Below are 18,807 nucleotides of genomic sequence, written 5' to 3'. Positions count from 1 at the left end.
TTTTACCAGTGTGATATCTGGCATTCGTATTCATTCCCTCTCACTTTTATCTTTGCTTTTTTCAATAAAGATCTTATTTTTGAAATGTAATTGTTCAAGGCAAATGGCCAGGGATAATTTTCAGGGAAACAGACTTAAAACAAGACCTTTGACAGCCCCGTACTCTGTGGTAATGACTAGACAGCAGGCAGCACTGAGTCTCTTGATAGATTTCTCCCATCATGAAAACTACCCAGCCGAGAACAATGACTCATGTCTGTAATCCCAGCACTTTGGGAGGCCGAGGTAGGTGATCATTTGAGGTCAGGAGTTCGAGACCAGCCTGGCCAACACAGTTAAACCCCATCTCCACCAAAAATACAAAATTAGCCGGGCATGGTGGCATGCACCTGTAATCCCAGCTACTTGGGAGGCTGAAGCAGAAGAAGAATCACTTGAACCTGGGAGGCAGAGGTTGCAGTGAGCCAAGATTGCACTACTGCACTCCAGCCTAGGCGACAGAGCGAGACTCTGTCTCAAAAAAAAAAAAAAAAAAAATTAAGAGACACATACCACACTCAAAATGGATATCTAATATTTAGAAAACATCTTTAGCTATACTACAGATTTAACACCCAGCCAAATTGGAGGTGAATAGCAGAAGAAACATTTCCTTGAGAGAGTTATGGAAACCAATAAACCATATGTCCCCTTCAGTTCAAGTTGCTGTCAGAAAATGTCTCGTTCCTGTTCCTGGATGAAATAGAGACTCTGCCTGGAAAAGAACTAAGCTGCGATACACACACACTCAACTGCACAGCTGCTGAAGAGGAGAACTTCTGTTTAATCCGTTTTAAATCAGAGAGAGGCCGGGCGCGGTGGCTCAAGCCTGTAATCCCAGCACTTTGGGAGGCCGAGGCGGGTGGATCACGAGGTCAGGAGATCGAGACTATCCTGGCTAACATGGTGAAACCCCGTCTCTACTAAAAATACAAAAAACTAGCCGGGCATGGTGGCGGGCGCCTGTAGTCTCAGCTACTTGGGAGGCTGAGGCGGGAGAATGGCGTGAACCCGGGAGGCGGAGCTTGCAGTGAGCCGAGATCATGCCACTGCACTCCAGCCTGGGAGACACAGCCAGACTCCGTCTCAAAAAAAAAATAAAAATAAATCAGAGAGAGGTCAGCTCTAAAGTGTTTAAATGTTGGCAGACAATACGTTCTTTCAGGTCTATCTTCCTCTTTTCCTCCACTTCCAAAGGTTGGAATGGCTTTTAGGTTTTTCGTATCTGTAATTCAAGGAAAAACAAAGCTAGGAATGAGTCTACTTCTCCTAAATTTTCAAGGGAAGATGAGCTCATGGTCCCAAATGGTGTGACTTTTTATTTGCGGTGTGTCATCCAACTGAAGCAATTTCTAGTGGAAGCTTTACTGATTTCCTGAGAAAGAGCTTGCAAAGAAAGCTTTAGCTCACAGATCTAAAGTAATGGAAGAACGACAGAGCAGAGACTGTGGTGCTTGTAAAAATGATTAGGAACCCTTACTGGCTTCCTTCTAACAGGTTGTTGAGTGACAGGACACTCAGAATCTTAACACTCCAGAAAGAAGGCTAAGCATGAGAGGAACTGTTTTTGTATAAGATCGATCTGTTAGAATAACAGAAAAACAACCCAAAGGAAAACCTGAAATCTTCAGCCATAAGATAAACAAATCTGTACAAGCCCCCAGACTGTGTTAATATTTCTTACTTGTTCAAAGAGAAGCTAAAATAGAAAAATAATGTGTGATGGGGGAAGAAAAGAGTTGAACAGGAAACCAAGAGACCAATTTCCACCATTCAATTCCTAAAGCTCTGTGAGCTCAAGTTTTCTCATTTGTAAAACAAGAGTAATAAAGATTCTCATGAATCTCTCCTAGGATTTTTTTCTTTTTCGGAATAAAGTAGGGAGTAGATGCAGAAGCTTCTTTGAGTAACGTAAAATATAAGCTAACGATGATTATTACCATTTATACATATTTATACCATTTACACATTTCTATTACCATTTATACACAGAATGATTAGGGTATACCAGACGCAGACTTTAAATATATTATGTTAAGCACCACAACAACTTTAAGGTAAGTATACTCACCATTCTATAGAGAAGACTGAGATTTAAAGAGGCGAAGAATTTGCAAATGGTCTTGGTGGTAACAAAGGATAAAGCTACGATTCTCTGATTCAACAACTGCTACACAGTTATGTAAGCATTTGGTTTATTTCATTTTATTTTTGAGATGGGTTCTCACTCTGTCACCCAGACTGGAGTGCAATGGCCTAATCATAGCTCACTGGAACCTCGACCTCCCAAGGCTCAGGTGATCCTCCTGTCTCAGCCCCCTGAGTAGCTGGCACTACAGGGACATGCCACCACGCCTGGCTAATTCTTGCATTTTTAGTAGAGACTACCTTCCTCCAGGTTGCTCAGGCTGGTCTGGAGCTTCTGGGCTTAAATGATCCAGACCCCCTCAGCCTCCCAAAGTGCTGGGATTGCAGGAGTGAACCACCATGCCCGGCCAGTTATGTAAGCGTTTAGAACCGGAAGGACCTAATGGGTCATTTAGTTTAATCCTATCATTCAGCAAGTATGCCTATTTTCTTATCTTCCTCTTTCATTCTATTTTTTATTTTGAGAGGGAGTCTTGCTCTGTGGCCCGGGCTGGAGTGCAGTGGCGCGATCTCAGATCACTGCAACCTCTGCCTCCCAGGTTTCTGCGATTCCCCTGCCTCGGCCTCCCGAGTAGCTGGGATTACAGGCGTGCCGCCACACCCAGCTAATTTTTGTATTTTTAGTAGAGATGGGGATTCCCCATGTTGACCAGGCAGGTCTCAAACTCCTCACCTCAGGTGATCCGCCAGCCTCGGCCTCCCAAAGTCCTCCTTCATTCTAAATCCTACATCCTCATTGTATACACATCCTTTTCCTAAGCGCCATTGAATTTCTCCTTGCTCAAAACACTCCTATCCTTGACTCGTCATTCTTCTAACTCTTTTTTTTTTGAGACGGAGTCTCGCTCTGTCGCCCAGGCTGGAGTGCAGTGGCGCGATCTCGGCTCACTGCAAGCTCCGCCTCCCGGGTTCACGCCATTCTCCTGCCTCAGCCTCCCGAGTAGCTGGGACTACAGGCGCCCGCCACTACGCCTGGCTAGTTTTTTGTATTTTTTAGGAGAGACGGGGTTTCACCGTGTTAGCCAGGATGGTCTCAATCTCCTGACCTCGTAATCCGCCCATCTCGGCCTCCCAAAGTGCTGTCTTCTAACTCTTAACCATCTTTCTGGTGTCAACTCCAACATCACTGTAAGGAGGTGATATCACACTTACCCCTGTACTGCTAATTTCAGCACAAATCTGGGCACTTAGAAGGTATATAAGGCCGGGAGCGGTGGCTCACGCTTGTAATCCCAGCACTTTGGGAGGCTGAGGCGGGCGGATCACAAGGTCAGGGGATCGAGACCATCCTGGCTAACCCGGTGAAACCCCGTCTCTACTAAAAATACAAAAAATTAGCCGGGCGAGGTGGTGGGCGCCTGTAGTCCCAGCTACTCGGGAGGCTGAGGCAGGAGAATGGCGTGAACCCAGGGGGCGGAGCTTGCAGTGAGCCGAGATGCACCACTGCACTCCAGCCTGGGCGACAGAGGGAGACTCCCTCTCAAAAAAGAAAGAAGGTATATAAATATTTATTCAATGAAAGATTGAAGGAGGAAAACTGAGACCTAGAGAAATGAGAAACAGAGAAATGAGAAACTGAAACCCAGAGAAAATGCCTTGTGGCAGTGAACCTCCGGATGTCCAGATGCACGGTTCTACCATATCGCTGACTGTAAAAATAATGGGTTTTGAAGCTGAACACTTTGATCATATTCCATTAATTAAAACTGCAGTGATTGCCTAAATTAGTCATGTACTGTAAAAATAGAATGATATATTATTTTGGTTAAGAAAAAAATCAGCTGAGAGGAACACTGAGATAGCTAAAACAAGATTTGCGACCAATTAATAACAAGAGAATGAAAAGCTAGAAGCAATATGCGACTATAAGAAAGAAAAGCCCAGGGCTACGTCTTATTAATTTTTGCATCATTTGGAATACTTTGTGTCACTCCAGTTTGAAGAATACAACATTATTCCTCCTACTTAGCTATGCAAAGTTCAATTTCAGCTTTTTCCTGCTAGGGCATAGCCTTGTTAAAATAAACTAAAAGATGAAAAACATGCAGGAATAAAAATTATTACATAAGTAGAGGTTTTAATAAATTATGTTTAGGTGAACGTGTAATGCCAAGGCAAGATAATAATTTTAAATGACAAAAGATATTTTCATCTATGAAGAAATGGGATAATTTCAAAAGTGATGTCACCATGCCACACAGCATTGATAGATGGTGTTATTCATGTCAGTGGTATAATCCATTTTCTCTGTTGCCTATTTAGTATAAAGCAATCAGTATGTCACTGAGTGTTTATTAAAATTCATTGACAAATGATATAAACCAGCATCAAGTAAAATATGTCACACTTATAGTATGATTTATTCTTTTAACTTAGGGCCCATTTTCAAATGGCTGGGTAACCTGAAAAGTTAATCTAGCATCCTCATAGTAGATGGATGGACTGACTGGTTGAGATAAATTTGGAGTAGAAAAAAACAACAAAAAAAGCAGAACCATGTGTGTTTTTAAAATTCCCCCTGAGGGGAAATTTTAATGATATGCAAAAGTGTAGACAATGGTACAACAAACCCCAAGTCTCATCACTCAATCTTAACAATTATCAACTCATGGTCAATTTTGGTCCATGTATACTTTCTTCTGTTTTTTTTTTTTTTTTTTTTTTTTTTTTTTTTTTTTTTGAGACGGAGTCTCGCTCTGTCGCCCAGGCTGGAGTGTAGTGGCCGGATCTCAGCTCACTGCAAGCTCCGCCTCCCGGGTTCACGCCATTCTCCTGCCTCAGCCTCCCGAGTAGCTGGGACTACAGGCGCCGCCACCACGCCTGGCTAATTTTTTGTATTTTTAGTAGAGATGGGGTTTCACCGTGTTAGCCAGGATGGTCTCGATCTCCTGACCTCGTGATCCACCCGTCTTGGCCTCCCAAAGTGCTGGGATTACAGGCTTGCGCCACGGAGCCCGGCCCCATTTATACTTTCTTGCCTCACCAGATTATTTTGAGGCAAGCTCATTTTTAAAATCTGAAACAGTCTTATGATAGTCTTTGCTCCAAAAATATGTTTGTATGAACCCATAAAGCATAAGAACTCTTTTAAAATATAACCAGAACATCAATATTAAACTTTAAAACGTTAATAATTTGTTAATATTTTAAGCTATTCAACTAGTGTTCACATTTGATTATCTCATAATTGTTTTACAGTTGACTTAAGATACAAATAAGGTTCATACACTGCAATTTGTTAATATGTCTCTTACATTTATTTTCATCTATAGATTTCTCATCTTTCCCCTTCTTTTTATTCATTATAACTCATTTCTTTTTTTTTTAAATTATTTATTTATTTATTTATTTATTTATTTATTTTTGAGTCAGAGTCTTGCTCTGTCGCCCAGGCTGGAGTGCAGTGGCACGATCTCAGCTCACTGCAAGCTCTGCCTCCCAGGTTCTCGCCATTCTCCTCCCTCACCCTCCCAAGTAGCTGGGACTGCAGGCGCCCGCCACCACACCAGGCTAATTTTTTTGCATTTTTAGTAGAGATGGCGTTTCACTATGTTAGCCAGGATGGTCTCGACTTCCCGACTCTGTGATCCACCCACCTTGGCCTCCCAAAGTGCTGGGATTACAGGCGTGAGCCACCGCACCTGTCCTATAACTTATTTCTTAAGGAAGGCAGGACACTTCTCTGTGAAGCCTCCCATATTCTAAAACTATCTGATTGCATCCCTGTATATATGGTTTAACATGTTTCTTTTTCTTGCATTTCCTGTAAATTGGGTAGGTTCCCAGCACCTGTATGCTAATATAGAAATAATAATCGATTTTTATTATTTTCCTTCCATTCCATTTTCCACTTTTCTCTTATGGTGTTTATTTCTCCTTGCTAGAAGCTCGAGCGGTCTGGTTTAATTTTTTGATGGTAATATTTCCTAAGTAGGGTTGTATATTTCTATCAGGAGGCATATATGTCTGGTTGGCTCTCTGTGATATCAACGGCCATTATTGATTCACTATTTCATTAAGGTTTGCAAATAGAGTGATATTCTAATTCTATCACGTTTCTTCACTAGCCAGAATACTTCCAAATTTTTCCTTCATCAGTTACTGTCCCAGGTACAGTTCAAACACATAAGGCAAAGTAACAGCTTGATTTCATTTTATCTGCATCAGTTTTCAAAATAACGAGTTGATTCCTAGTATTTTCCATATATGACCAACGAAGTCTTTTAGTATCATTACTGACTAAAGGACTGAGACATATCTGGCATATTTCAATTAAGGGTGGTTAATATTCCTTCAAAATTCCAATGGTCCCATATTTGGCTAGTTGAAGATTCTTCAATTTGACTCCTTAAGGCATTTTGACATGATGATTTAGGCTTGTTTTGGCACAAAATATTTCCGGTTTACAAATTTTTGGCATTTGTAGTGCCAAATATTTTGACGTTACAAAATATTTCTGTATTTCTTGCCCTAGGCCTGCAATTAGCCATTTATCCAAGAAGCTCTGGTTTCTTTTAGTGCAAAATAGTACTTATATTCCACAACGTAGACACCAGGGGTACTCACCACTACTTGGCTTATTATTATTAAGTTCTTTTTTTTTTTTTCTTTAGACAGAGTCTTACCCTGTAATCCAGGCTGGAGTGCAATGGTGTGATCTCGGCTCCCTGCAACCTCCGCCTCCCAGGTTCAAGCGATTCTCCTGCCTCAGCCTCCTGAGTAGCTGGTATTACAGGTGTGTGCCACCACAACCAGCTAATTTTTGTATTTTTAGTAGAGGTGGGGTTTCACTATGTTGGCCAGGCTGGTCTCGAACTCCTGACCTCAGATGATCCGCCCACTTCAGCCTCCTAAAGTACTGGGATTACAGGTGTGAGCCACCGCGCCCGGCCTAGTAAGCACTTTTAAAGAGCAGAACTGACATCTATATGTGTGTATATATTTTAAAATTACATTATTAGTTCATATTTACATTTCCAATTGAAATTTTAGATTATAACGTTTTAATGTATTTCTTTGATTCCATTCTTTTTTTTCTCATCCCAAAAATCCTGGTTCCTAATAGCATGCACATAATTATTTACTTGATTTCTCTTATATAGTATGTAACAGCTTGGCCAGGCATAATGGCTCATTCCTGTAATCACAGCACTTTAGGAGGCCAAGGCAGGAGGATCACTTGAGCCCAGGAATTCGAGACCAGACTGGGCAACATAGCAAGACCCCATTTCTATTTTAACAAAGTAATGGTTTCAGAATAGCAGTGCCAATAGTATTAGTAGAAATCTGAATGCTAGAAGAAAACAGTTTAAGACTTTCTGCTTGCTTGATTTTATGGTACATACCACTAGGGATATATCCTCAGATTATTGTATTTTAAAGTTACTTAAAACACTTCCTCTGTCTGTGCTCATGCCACCAACTCGTGGAACAGTTAGGTTTATTCATTTCATTTTGCCTTGCTTTATAAAGATTGCTTTTTAAAACAATTGTGTTATAATTGTTTATAGTAGTATCGTATCATATAACAACCACATTCTATAGGGTCACCCTTGTATCCATCAGGTATTGATTGTTATACATGTAAATATATATATTCAACGCCCACCTTATCCTTAAGCCAATTCCTCTTCAGTCATTTGTTTGTCTTTTTCTAGTAGGTTCCTTAGGAAGGGCACAGAGAACAGTACTCCATGAGTTCTTGCTTATTCATAACAGTTTGTGCATGGCTTTAAACTTGACTGGATGTAAAATTCTTGCCTACATTTTTTTTTTTTTTTTTTTTTGAAATGGAGTTTTGTTCTTGTCACCCTGGCTGGAGTGCAGTGGCGTGATCTCAGCTCTCTGCAACCTCTGCCTCCTGGGTTCAAGCGATTCTCCTGCCTCGGTCTTCCAAGTAGCTGGGGTTACAGGTGCACGCCACCGTGCCTGGCTAATTTTTTGTATTTTTAGCAGAGACCGGGTTTCACCATGTTGGCCAGGCTGGTCTCAAACTCCTGACCTCAGGTGATCTGCCCGCCGTGGCCTCCCAAAGTGCTGGGATTACAGGTGTGAGCCACCGCGCCTGGCCTCGACTACATTTTCTTACTGTTTGTAATATACTTTATTCCACTGCCCTACGGTATAAAATGTTGCTATTGAGAAATCTGTCAGTCTTAGTTTCTTTCCCTAATGAGTGGCTTGGTTGTTTTACTTTGATGTCTAAAGATTTCGTTTGGTTTTTTCCTTTTCTTTCAGTTCAATACATTTACTTACAAAGAAAGTCTCGTTTTGGCCACTATCAATGGATTTTCCGAGGTACCTCGTGTGCCCGTTAAAGATGTGGATTCAGACCTACTTGATATCAGGAACGTTTTTCTGAACTATAGTTCCAGTTGTATTCACTCCCCTTGCTTTGGCTTTCTTCTTTTGAGACTCTTATTACATGTATGCTAATATATAAGTAATGATCTATTACTCCCTCTCCAAACCATTTTCAAAATTTTTAAAAATATGTTTTTATTTTTATAGAGATAGAATCTTGCTATGTTGCCCAGGCTGGTGTTGAACTGCTGGCCTCAACCAATCCTCCTGCCTTGGCCTCCCAAAGTGCTGGGATTACAGGTGTGAGGCACTACACCTAGCTTCTCCAACCCTTATCTTTTTTAAAATTTTGTTTTAATTTCTTATTTTCCTCTCATTCTATTTTCTCTTTTTTTCTTATGATGTTTATTTGTCCTTAAGCTCATCCTACTTTGGTCTTCATTTCTGAAATTATTTTTTTCTTTTACTCCTAGTTCTTTTTAAAATTCTCTTAGCTCACATTTCAAACTTTTCTTTTGTCCAATCATCTCGTTTTCTTTTTTCTTTTTTTTTCCTCTTTTTACATTTTTTTAGAGACAGGGTCTCACTCTGTCACTCAGTCTGGAGTGCAGTGGTGCAATCATAGCTCATTACAGCCTTGACGTCCTGGACTCCAGCAATGCTCCCACTTCAGCCTCCTAAGTAGCCAGGACTACAGTAGCACACCATCATGCCTGGCTAATTTTATTTTTTATTTTTTGTAGAGACAGGGTCTTACTATGTTACCCAGGCTGGTTTTGTACTTTTAGTCTCAAGCAATCCTCCTGCCTCAGCCTCCCTAAATGCTAAGATTACAGGCTCATTTTCTAATTCTGATTTATGGCATTCTTCCATAGCTACAACCATTTTCTGAAATTCTCTAAGCTCATTTGGAAATATTAGGCTAATATTTTTATTATTGTAAGACATGGATTCATTATCTACAGAAATAATATTTTCTGTCCACTTAATTTTTTTTTAATTACATCATATGGGATATTCAAGCACAATTACGCTTTAACTCATGACTTTCCTATCCTCTCAGAGAGGAGGATGCCTGGAATATCTTCCCTAGGGCCAGTGTTCGAGGGCTTCATTTTCTGTTGTTACTGTGCTGCATTGAGATCTATGAACTTAGAGCCAAACACGGACTTAGACCTGAACACACCACATTCTGAGATGTGTTCCCTTTCCAGCTCGGTGTGACTCTCCTCTTTCCTAAGTTTTGGTGCCCCGGTTCTGTTCTGTTTCCATTTAATGCCTGGCAGTCTCTCCTCAGTATGGGGATTTGTCCTACTTTATGAAAGTAGGGTTGAGCATTTCACTGCATAAATATTAACCATTTTCTCTTCCTTGTGAAGTTCAACTTCTAGAATTACAAAGACTTTTTTTTTTTATTTTGAGATAGAGTCTCACTCTATCGCCCAGGCGGGAGTGCAGTGGTGTGATCTTAGCTCACTGCAAACTCTGCCTCCTGGGTTCAAGCAATTCTTCTGCCTCAGCCTCCCGAGTAGCTGTGATTACAGGTGCGTGCCACCATGACTGGCTAATTTTTGTATTTTTAGTAGAGGCAGGGTTTCACCATGTTGGCCAGGCTGGTCTCAAACTCCTGACCTCGTGATCCGCCCGCCTCGGCCTCCCAAAGTGCTGGGATTACAGGCGTGAGCCACCGAGCCCGGCCAAGACTTCTCTCTTTTTAAACACATTTTGATCTGAGCAATCACGGAGTTTGCAGATCTGGAGCCTGCAAAGGCACCCCCGTCCCCACCAAGAGTTTTGGCTGCTTTTGTCAGATTGACCTGATGGACTGAGAGTGGATTCATCCCCTGGGGAATGGGTGGCTTCCACACTGAGAGTGGACTCTTCTCTTTGGAAATGGATGCTCTCCATGCCGAGAGTGGAGTTTTCCTTTTGGGAACGGGTACCTTCCATGCTGAGAGTTTCCTCTTCCCCTTGGAAATGGTATTTTTCCATGCCGAGAGTGACTCTTCCCTTTGGGAGTGGGTAGCTTCCATAGACTTTCCCTTCTGGGAGCGGGTGCCTGTTGCCAATTTGCTTTCTAGGCTCTTTTTTGGAAGTCGTCTTTCTTTCTTCTGTTTCTTCCTACAGCCGTTACCATATATATCTTACTGCCGTTAGTGGTTTGACCCCTCCTCCTCATGGGAATATCTTACCACTTTTGTTGTAGATGTCCACGAGATTTTGCTTTGCTGTATCAGTGGTTCTGTCTATTTTTGTAAGGGGATTGGGGGAGATTAAAACTTTTTAGCTGCTGCTGCTATTTATTTGCCTATGGGTAATTTTGGAGCAAATGTGGCGCTGTGGACATTCTGAAGCATGTTGAACCCAAGGTGATGTTTTATATGTTTTCTTTATAATAATATTATCCTTTCCCTCTCCTGAAACCTTTCAGATAATAAACACAATACTGATGGAAAATACAATCAAAATCATTGCACAGGACCTGTAAAATCTCAAAGATCCCAGGAGAGAATGCTGTTTTGTCTATGTTTGTAACATTATGGAATAAATCATTCCAATCCCCTTCAAAATAAATACCGAGAATTATGAGCCTTTTTTTCCCTATGATAAGCCTCTTAGAAAGTCAGGCTTAAAGAATGTATGAATAATAAACCAAGAAACACAAACTGGATGAATGAAAATGAAATCAATTTCTAGACTTTCAAGACCTGCCTATTATTAGTCTGTTACTATATAATATGCAGCTGCCAACATCTTACATCACTTATTTTCTATTCAAAATGATTAATAACAACCTGTAATTTCTTATCACATGGTATGACAATCAACTTATATAATTGTTTCTGTGCTGTTGTTGTTTTTGTCTGAAAAGGATTTGATTCTTTCCATGGAGTAACTAAGTACAGTATGTAACATACAAAATCGTTTCAGGGCCAGGCGCGGTGGCTCACACCTGTAATCCTAGAACTTTGGGAAGCCGAGGCAGGCAGTTTGCCTGAGTTCAGGAGTTCTAGACCAGCCTGAGCAACATGGTTAAACCCCGTCTCTACTAAAATCCAAAAAATTAGCTGGGTGTGGCGATGTGCGCCTGTAGTCCCAGCTACACGGGAGGCTGAGGCAGGAGAATTGCTTGAACCTGGGAGGCGGAGTTTGCAGTGAGCCAAGATCGCAGCACTGCACTCCAGCCTGGGTGACAGAGCAAGACTCTGTCTCTAAAAAAAAAAAAAAAAAAAATCATTTCAGTTAGCAACTTCTATTGTGTATACAGCTACTACCTTAATTAATATGCCCAATCTCTGGGAAATGACTCTGCCAACCACTCAGTTGCCCAAGCTGGAAACTCAGGTATCACATTTGATTCCTTCTTCCACCTCACCCCTCCTTTAAATGAGCTATCACATCCTGATTACTTCATCTACAGCTGTCTCTACTTTTCTCTTCTCCCTGCTACCACTTAGCGCCTGGCCAGTCTCTCTTGCCTGGGTCACTGTAATATGCACTTTCTCTCTCCTCCTGTACCATCTCCAAATTTTGATTTTCTATTTATTTATTTATTTACTTGTGGGACAGGGTTTTGCTCTGTCACTCAGGCTCGAATGCAGGCATGATCACGGCTCATTATAGCTTTGACCTCTTGGGCTCAAGTGATTCTCTCATCTCAGCCTCCTGAGTAGCTGAGACTACAGGCATGCACCACCATTCCCAGTTAATTTTTATTAGGAGGAGGTTTAGGAGGAGTATTAGGTTAGGAGTTCGAGATGAGCCTGGTCAACATGATGAAACCCTGTCTCTACTAAAAATACAAAATAATTAACTGGGCGTGGTGGCATGCGCCTATAGTTCCAGCTCCTCGGGAGGCTCAGGCAGGAGAATCTCTTGAACCCAGGAGGTGGAGGTTGCAGTGAACCAAGATCACGTCATAGCACTTCAGCCTGGGCCACAGAGCATGACTCCATCTCAAACAAAACAAAACAAAACAAAACAAGCCCTCTTGCTGTAGGTTCTCTATGTTCTTTGCATTTTCTCCGTAACACTTATCATCTTGACTGTTTCATGTACATTTCTCTCACTGGACGGTGAGCTTCATGAGGGCAGGGACTGACTGTCTTGCTTACTACTCACTCCCTAAAACTGAACCCCATGCCTGATACTCGGTAGGTATTCAACCAATATTTCTTAAAGTGCTTGGACTGCCAAGAAATTCACATACCTAACACAATACCCATGGCCCAGAGCTGGAATTTGGCTGGTCCAGGGCCTCACTCACTTCTGGCGTAAGATTTCAGAGGGAACAAAAATAAACCACTCAGTAATTAGGATAAATAATATTTACAATGGTTAATGTTCTATGTCGACCTGACTGGACCACAGGATGCCCAGATACCTGATTAAACACTATTTTTGGGTGTGTCTGTGAAGGTGTTGAATATATTTTTAGAACAGCCGTCTCACTCTGTTGCCCAGGCTGGAGTGCAGTAGCATGAACACAGCTCACTGCAGCCTCAAACTCCTGGGCTCAGGCGATCCTCCTGCCTCAGCCTCCAAATCTCTTAAATACTAAGAGATTAGTCTTTAAATGGAGGGACTGAGTAAAGCAGATGGTTCTACCCAGTGAGGGTGGGCACCACCCAATGTGTTGAGGGCCTGAATACAACAGACAGGCAGAGGAAGAGAAATTCCCCCTTTTTCTGCCTGACCACCGAGTTGGGACATCAATATTCTTCTCTCCTTGATGCTCCTGGTTCTCAGGCCTTCAGACTCAGATTGGAATCTACACCATTAGCTCTCTGGCTCTTAGGCCTTCCAAGTACATGACTGGCTTTCCTGGGTCTCCAGCTTGCAGAAGGGAGGAATTTTTCACCTCTATAATCACATGAGCCAGTATCTTATAATAAATCTAAAAAAAAGATTTAGATTGATTCTCCTATCTAAATTGGTTCTGTTTCTCTGGAGAACCCTGACTAATGCAATATTTTAAGATATCAAAATTAATGCAAAAATATCCATGATGAACAAAATTATCAAAATTTTAGATAAGGCAGGCATGGTGGCATGTGCTTATATTCCCAGCTCTGCAGGAGGCTGAGCTCAGCAGGAGCATCCCTTGAGCTCAGGAGGTCGAGGCTGCAGTGAGCTATGATCGTGTCACTGCACTCCAGCCTGGGGACAGAGCAAGACACTGCCTTAAAAAAAAAAAAATCAGATAAAGTCAGAATCAGTCACAGTGCTGTGTTGAGCCAGATTTGCAGCCTGAGGCCAAAGGAAAAAAAAATTCAGTCATAATGATCCTGTCATTATGTCAATTTTATTTAAAAATTTGATATTTGTCTATTGTGGGTCTTTTTGTATTAATTTTGATTTATTAAAATATTGTATGAAGGCCAGGCACCGTGGCTCACGCCTGTAATCCCAGCACTTTCAGAGGCCAATGCGGAGGATTACTTGAGCCCAGGGGTTCAGGACCAGCCTGGCCAATATAATAAGACCCTTAGTTCTACAAAAAAATTTAAAAATTATCCAGTCATGATGGTGCACACCTATAGTCCCAGCTGCTTGGGAGGCTGAGGCAGGAAGATTGCTTTAGCCCAGGAGGACGAGGCTGCAGTGAGCCATGTTCGTGCCACTCAACTCCAGCCTGAGGAATGGAGTGAGACTGTTTCAAAAACATATAAATTATGTATGAAAATATCATTTGTCTGAATCACCAAGTGTTCTGGAACACCCTTAACTTTTAATTTTTTTAATATTAATTTTTATTTTAAGTTCCGTTAGTTTCCTCTGTGCATTCACCTTCTTATTGTCTGTTATTCCTAAAAGCCTAAAGTTCCTTTCCTTTGTCTTGTCATTTCTCTGCAAAATGATTGCTTTTTTTTATTATGATGCTATATAAGCCCAGGTTCTAATCACCCCTTTGAGTCCCTTATCACTAACTTCTCCTGTGTGTATGCAGGATGCACGTGTTAATAAACTTTTTGTTGTTGTTGTTTTGAGACAGTGTCTTGCTCTGTTGCCCAGGCTGGAGTGCAGTGTTGTGATCTTGGCTCACTGCAACTTTTGCCTCCTGCATTCAAGCAATTCTCGTGCCTCAGCCTCCTGAGTAACTGGAATTTCAGGCATGCACCACCATCCCTGGCTACTTTTTGTATTTTTAGTAGAGACAGGGTTTCATCATGTTGGCCAGGCTGGTCTTGCACTGCTGACTTGATCCACCCGCCTCAGCCTCCCATGGTGTTGGGATTACAGGCATAAGCCACTGCACCCGGCCTTTCTCTTGCTCATCTGCCTTTTAGCAGTCTAATGTGCAGGGATCCAGCTAATGAACCAAAGGTGAGTAGAGGAAAATGGAATTCCCCATCACTCTGTCCACATTGTACTATCTCCTGAGTTTCCAACAGAAAACACAAAGTTTTCATACCCATCATTTAATTATACAAAGCAAGCAAGCACCTTTGCCTAAATTCTTCTGTGACTTGCCCAATGACTGCTATTTTCTAAACCAAAAAAGTTCACCTAGGTGTTTTTCCAATGAATATCCCATTTTCTACAAAAATATGTAAGTAGATGCCTCCACTCTCTTAGAATGCAAAGCTTAGCTATAGTTCTGTCCTAAATAACTATGAATTTTCTATTTTTACATCTGGATCTTATATTTATTAACAGTTTACTGCTTGCAAGGAACTATGCTAGATACTTTTCAGATATTTTTATACATTTTCTGTTCTTGCAACTATGCAAGAGGGAAGATATTTTTGCCTCCATTTTATAGATGAGAAAATTGGGGCTTAAAGTATTTTGGAGGTGGGGGGAACTGGCGGTGGCACCTGTCACCCCATTGATCGCCAGGGTTGATTTGGACCCCATTGATCGCCAGGGTTGATTTGGACCCCATTGATCGCCAGGGTTGATTTGGACCCCATTGATCGCCAGGGTTGATTTGGACCCCATTGATCGCCAGGGTTGATTTGGCTGACCTGGCTGTCTAGGTGGGTGTCCCCTTCCTCACTCACTGCCCCATGTGCATCCCTCTTGAAGCTGCCTGCTAGGTTGAAGAGGACAACCATCCCGGATAGAGGAGGACAGGTCTTTGGTTAAGGGTATATGAGTAACTGCATTCCCCTGCTAGAACCTGCAAACAGGCTCTCAAGAATTGTAGTATTTTGCTTGAAGTCATATAGCTAGTAAGTTGGTAAATGAATTTGAATGAGATCTAATTCCCAAGGCAGGGTATTTGTCATGAAACTGTGTTATCTCCCAAAATTTAGCTTCCCCCTTCCCTCCTTTCTGCCTTCCCTTCCTCTCTTCCTCTCCCCTCTGCTCCCACTTTGCTTCCTTTCTTCCTTCTTTAAACAAATATTGACTGTAAATGTGGCAGTGTTCTAGGTGCTGAGGATACAGCAGGGAACAAACCAAGGCACTGCCCTCGTGAAGTTTATATATGAGTTAGTGAAACCAACTTTGCAAAGATTATGATGGTGAGAGGAATCTAGCGTGGCTGACTCCTTCTTGCTTTTAGCCTCACAGGCCAGCTGTCCCCACTCATTTCTGGGCAGAGGCCAAACTAACCATGGGAGGCATTTAGTTTATAGCTTAACCTGGAAGGAAGGATGATAACAGACCTTCCCTAAAACTGATCTCCTTGTTGTTCAGGGACTGAAACTGCCTTTGTAAGGCTAATAAAAGGCCACAAGATTGGGATTACGAGAGAGGCCTGAAATCTGCTAGAACACGGGAGTAGTTTCTATGATCCTTTACTACTCAGGAGTCATGTGGCCAGAGGTCATAAGATTCCTGACTGGTCCAAGATCCGCCTCCTGCCTCCCTCTGCTTCTGGATAAGACCATGGCCCTGAGAGCATGTGGCTTGATCATCTTCCGAAGATGCCTCATTCCCAAAGTGGACAACAATACAATTGAGTTTTTACTGCTGCAGGCATCAGATGGCATTCATCACTGGACTCCTCCCAAAGGCCATGTGGAACCAGGAGAGGATGACTTGGAAACAGCCCTGAGGGAGACTCGAGAGGAAGTGGGCATAGAAGCAGGCCAGCTGACCATCATTGAGGGGTTCAAAAGAGAACTCAATCATGTGGCCAGGAACAAGCCTAAAACAGTCATTTACTGGCTGGCAGAGGTGAAGGACTATGATGTGGAGATCCGCCTCTCCCATGAGCACCAAGCCTACTGCTGGCTGGGGCTGGAGGAGGCCTGCCAGTTGGCTCAGTTCAAGGAGATGAAGGCGGCACTCCAAGAAGGACACCAGTTTTTTTGCTCCATAGAGGACTGAGCTGACTGGAGCAGAGTCATTTACTTCAGTAGGATCCTTGTGGGCCTTCTAAGATGAAGCCACCCTCAGGTCCAGGGAAGGTTGTGCTAGTATTTGGCTCATCACAGCCAAGAGCAGATAGATTTGTGAAATCGGCTCAACTCCCAGATGAGAGCACACAAAAATCTTGGCTGGGTGGAAAGGAAGGCAAAGAGTAAAAATAAAAAAGGCCAGGCCCAGTAAGTGTACCTTGTACTTTATAAATAAACTGCAAGCAGCTCAAAAAAAAAAAAAAAAAAAAAAAAAGAGTCCTGACTTCCCCAGGTGCTCCCATAGATAACATCACTATTGTAGAACCTAACATTTGTCTTTTGAGATGTTTTTCAGACTTTTGCATTCTGGCAACTGACCAACCCCACCTGGATTTGTGATTCATGACTCAACTGGCCCTGTGCCCCTCACTCAGAGATGGACTTAGTGCAGGAGGAGCGTTTTCCATACTCCTATAGTTTCACCCACAGTCAGTCAGCAGTACCCATTCCCTGGCCCCCTATCCACCAAATTACCCATAAAATCCCTAGCCCCTGAGTTCTCAGGGAGACTGATTTGAGTAATAACTCCAGTCCTTCCATCTGGGGCCTTGGGTTAATTAAACTCTTTCTCCACTGCAATACCACAGTTTAAGCGAAGTGGTTTTGCCTGTACATCAGGCCTGTACATTAGGACTGAGTGTAGAGACGCACAAGTAACAAATAAGCAAATTTGTATGTTTGTGTGTCAGATGGTGGTAAGTGTTGAAGCTCCCACCATCATTCCTCCACCGCCCCCCAAAAAGGGCATCAAAATATGAGGAATAGGGGGTGCTGGGCAGGAGGTTTGCTGTTTTATACAGGGCATGCATAGATATACGTAGCACAAGACCCACACATTTACTATTTATTACAATTGAAAAATCTCTCCATCAGCCTCTTTCCCACATAAATCTTTACTAAACTGAACAATAATTTGTCCCTTATGTCATTCTTTTTTCTGTAAGCTTCTAAATGTTTTTAATGTATATATCGCAACATAGCATGCTCTTCTGTGGAATGTTTCTCAGCTCTCATCAACACAGCTTGTTGGTAAGACAAAGCTGAGGTTACTGCTTCCCATGCTCTGGAAGAACGCTGCCTTGGCAGAGTGTCCACAGGGTTTCAGGGAGAAAGGAAAGGTCAGATTTTGTTGGGAACTGGAAGTTTGGTTTAAGGTGGGGCCTTCAAAGCAAGTGTTTGACTAGGATTAGGGTCGGGATCATGTTTACCAGTTTAGGGTTAGTGGAAACGGCATGGTGAAGAATTTGAGGCAAGGGGTTCAAGAGTCCGACAGAATTGTAAACCAGCATTTGATGCTTTCCAGTGAAGAGTTGACAGATCTTTTGGGAACTTCCAGTAATGAGCAATCAAGTCATTTGCCAGGGCAAGACTACCCTGGAAGAGTCAAGTTATGCCAATAAAGTTATACGAATAAGGCTATGAAGACAACATAGTAAAGTCATGTTAATGTAAACACTTTGAATATATAAATAGATGGCATGCATAGTAAAACTGGAATAAAAAAAAAAAACTTCATGCAATTCCTATAAACCATAACATAGACACATTTTTAAATTTGAAAAGTTGGTTTTGGGAACTGTATGAAATGTCATGATCAGAGATGATTGTCAGTGTCAAATTTGTTTTCTCTATTTTCTGTTCTGAAACTTCTGAGGTGTTTTGACATCCATTCTTTTTGTCATCTGGATCCACAATCTAAAACAGGACAAAATTTGTGTTTCTGACCCATTTTAAATCTTTACAGACAGATTATATGAACACATATTATTATATTTGCTTAAATTGGCTGTGATTCAAATAGGGGTGATTCTAGGCCAAAATATTTGTTCTTTGCAGTTTGGCATTTGATCACAAGGTCTTCACCTTTTTCACTTTTCACGCCTGGGCCCCAATTTTCCACACTGCTTCATATAGATGTGCTTCTTTTATGATGGTGGCAGTGGTTAGAAAGAGGTGAGGAGGT

The 18,807-nt window shown here is 42.0% G+C and overlaps 2 protein-coding genes across 2 annotated transcripts in view; both read left to right on the top strand.

Annotated features, from left to right (window-relative positions):
• Positions 1-18,807, top strand: part of TRDMT1 (tRNA aspartic acid methyltransferase 1) — a 687,969-nt gene that overhangs the window by 316,726 nt on the left and 352,436 nt on the right. The window lies entirely within an intron of this gene.
• On the top strand, positions 16,291-17,058 carry LOC126963246 (bis(5'-nucleosyl)-tetraphosphatase [asymmetrical]-like). Its single transcript, XM_050805420.1, has one exon. The coding sequence runs from the start codon at positions 16,330-16,332 to the stop codon at positions 16,771-16,773; it is 444 nt and encodes a 147-aa protein (XP_050661377.1). The 5' UTR covers positions 16,291-16,329; the 3' UTR covers positions 16,774-17,058.

Source organism: Macaca thibetana, chromosome 9 (assembly GCF_024542745.1).
Source record: "Macaca thibetana thibetana isolate TM-01 chromosome 9, ASM2454274v1, whole genome shotgun sequence".
In the NCBI taxonomy this organism is placed as follows: domain Eukaryota; kingdom Metazoa; phylum Chordata; class Mammalia; order Primates; family Cercopithecidae; genus Macaca; species Macaca thibetana.
Note: the sequence above shows the minus strand (reverse complement) of the source record. Positions and strands in the feature narration are given on the sequence as shown.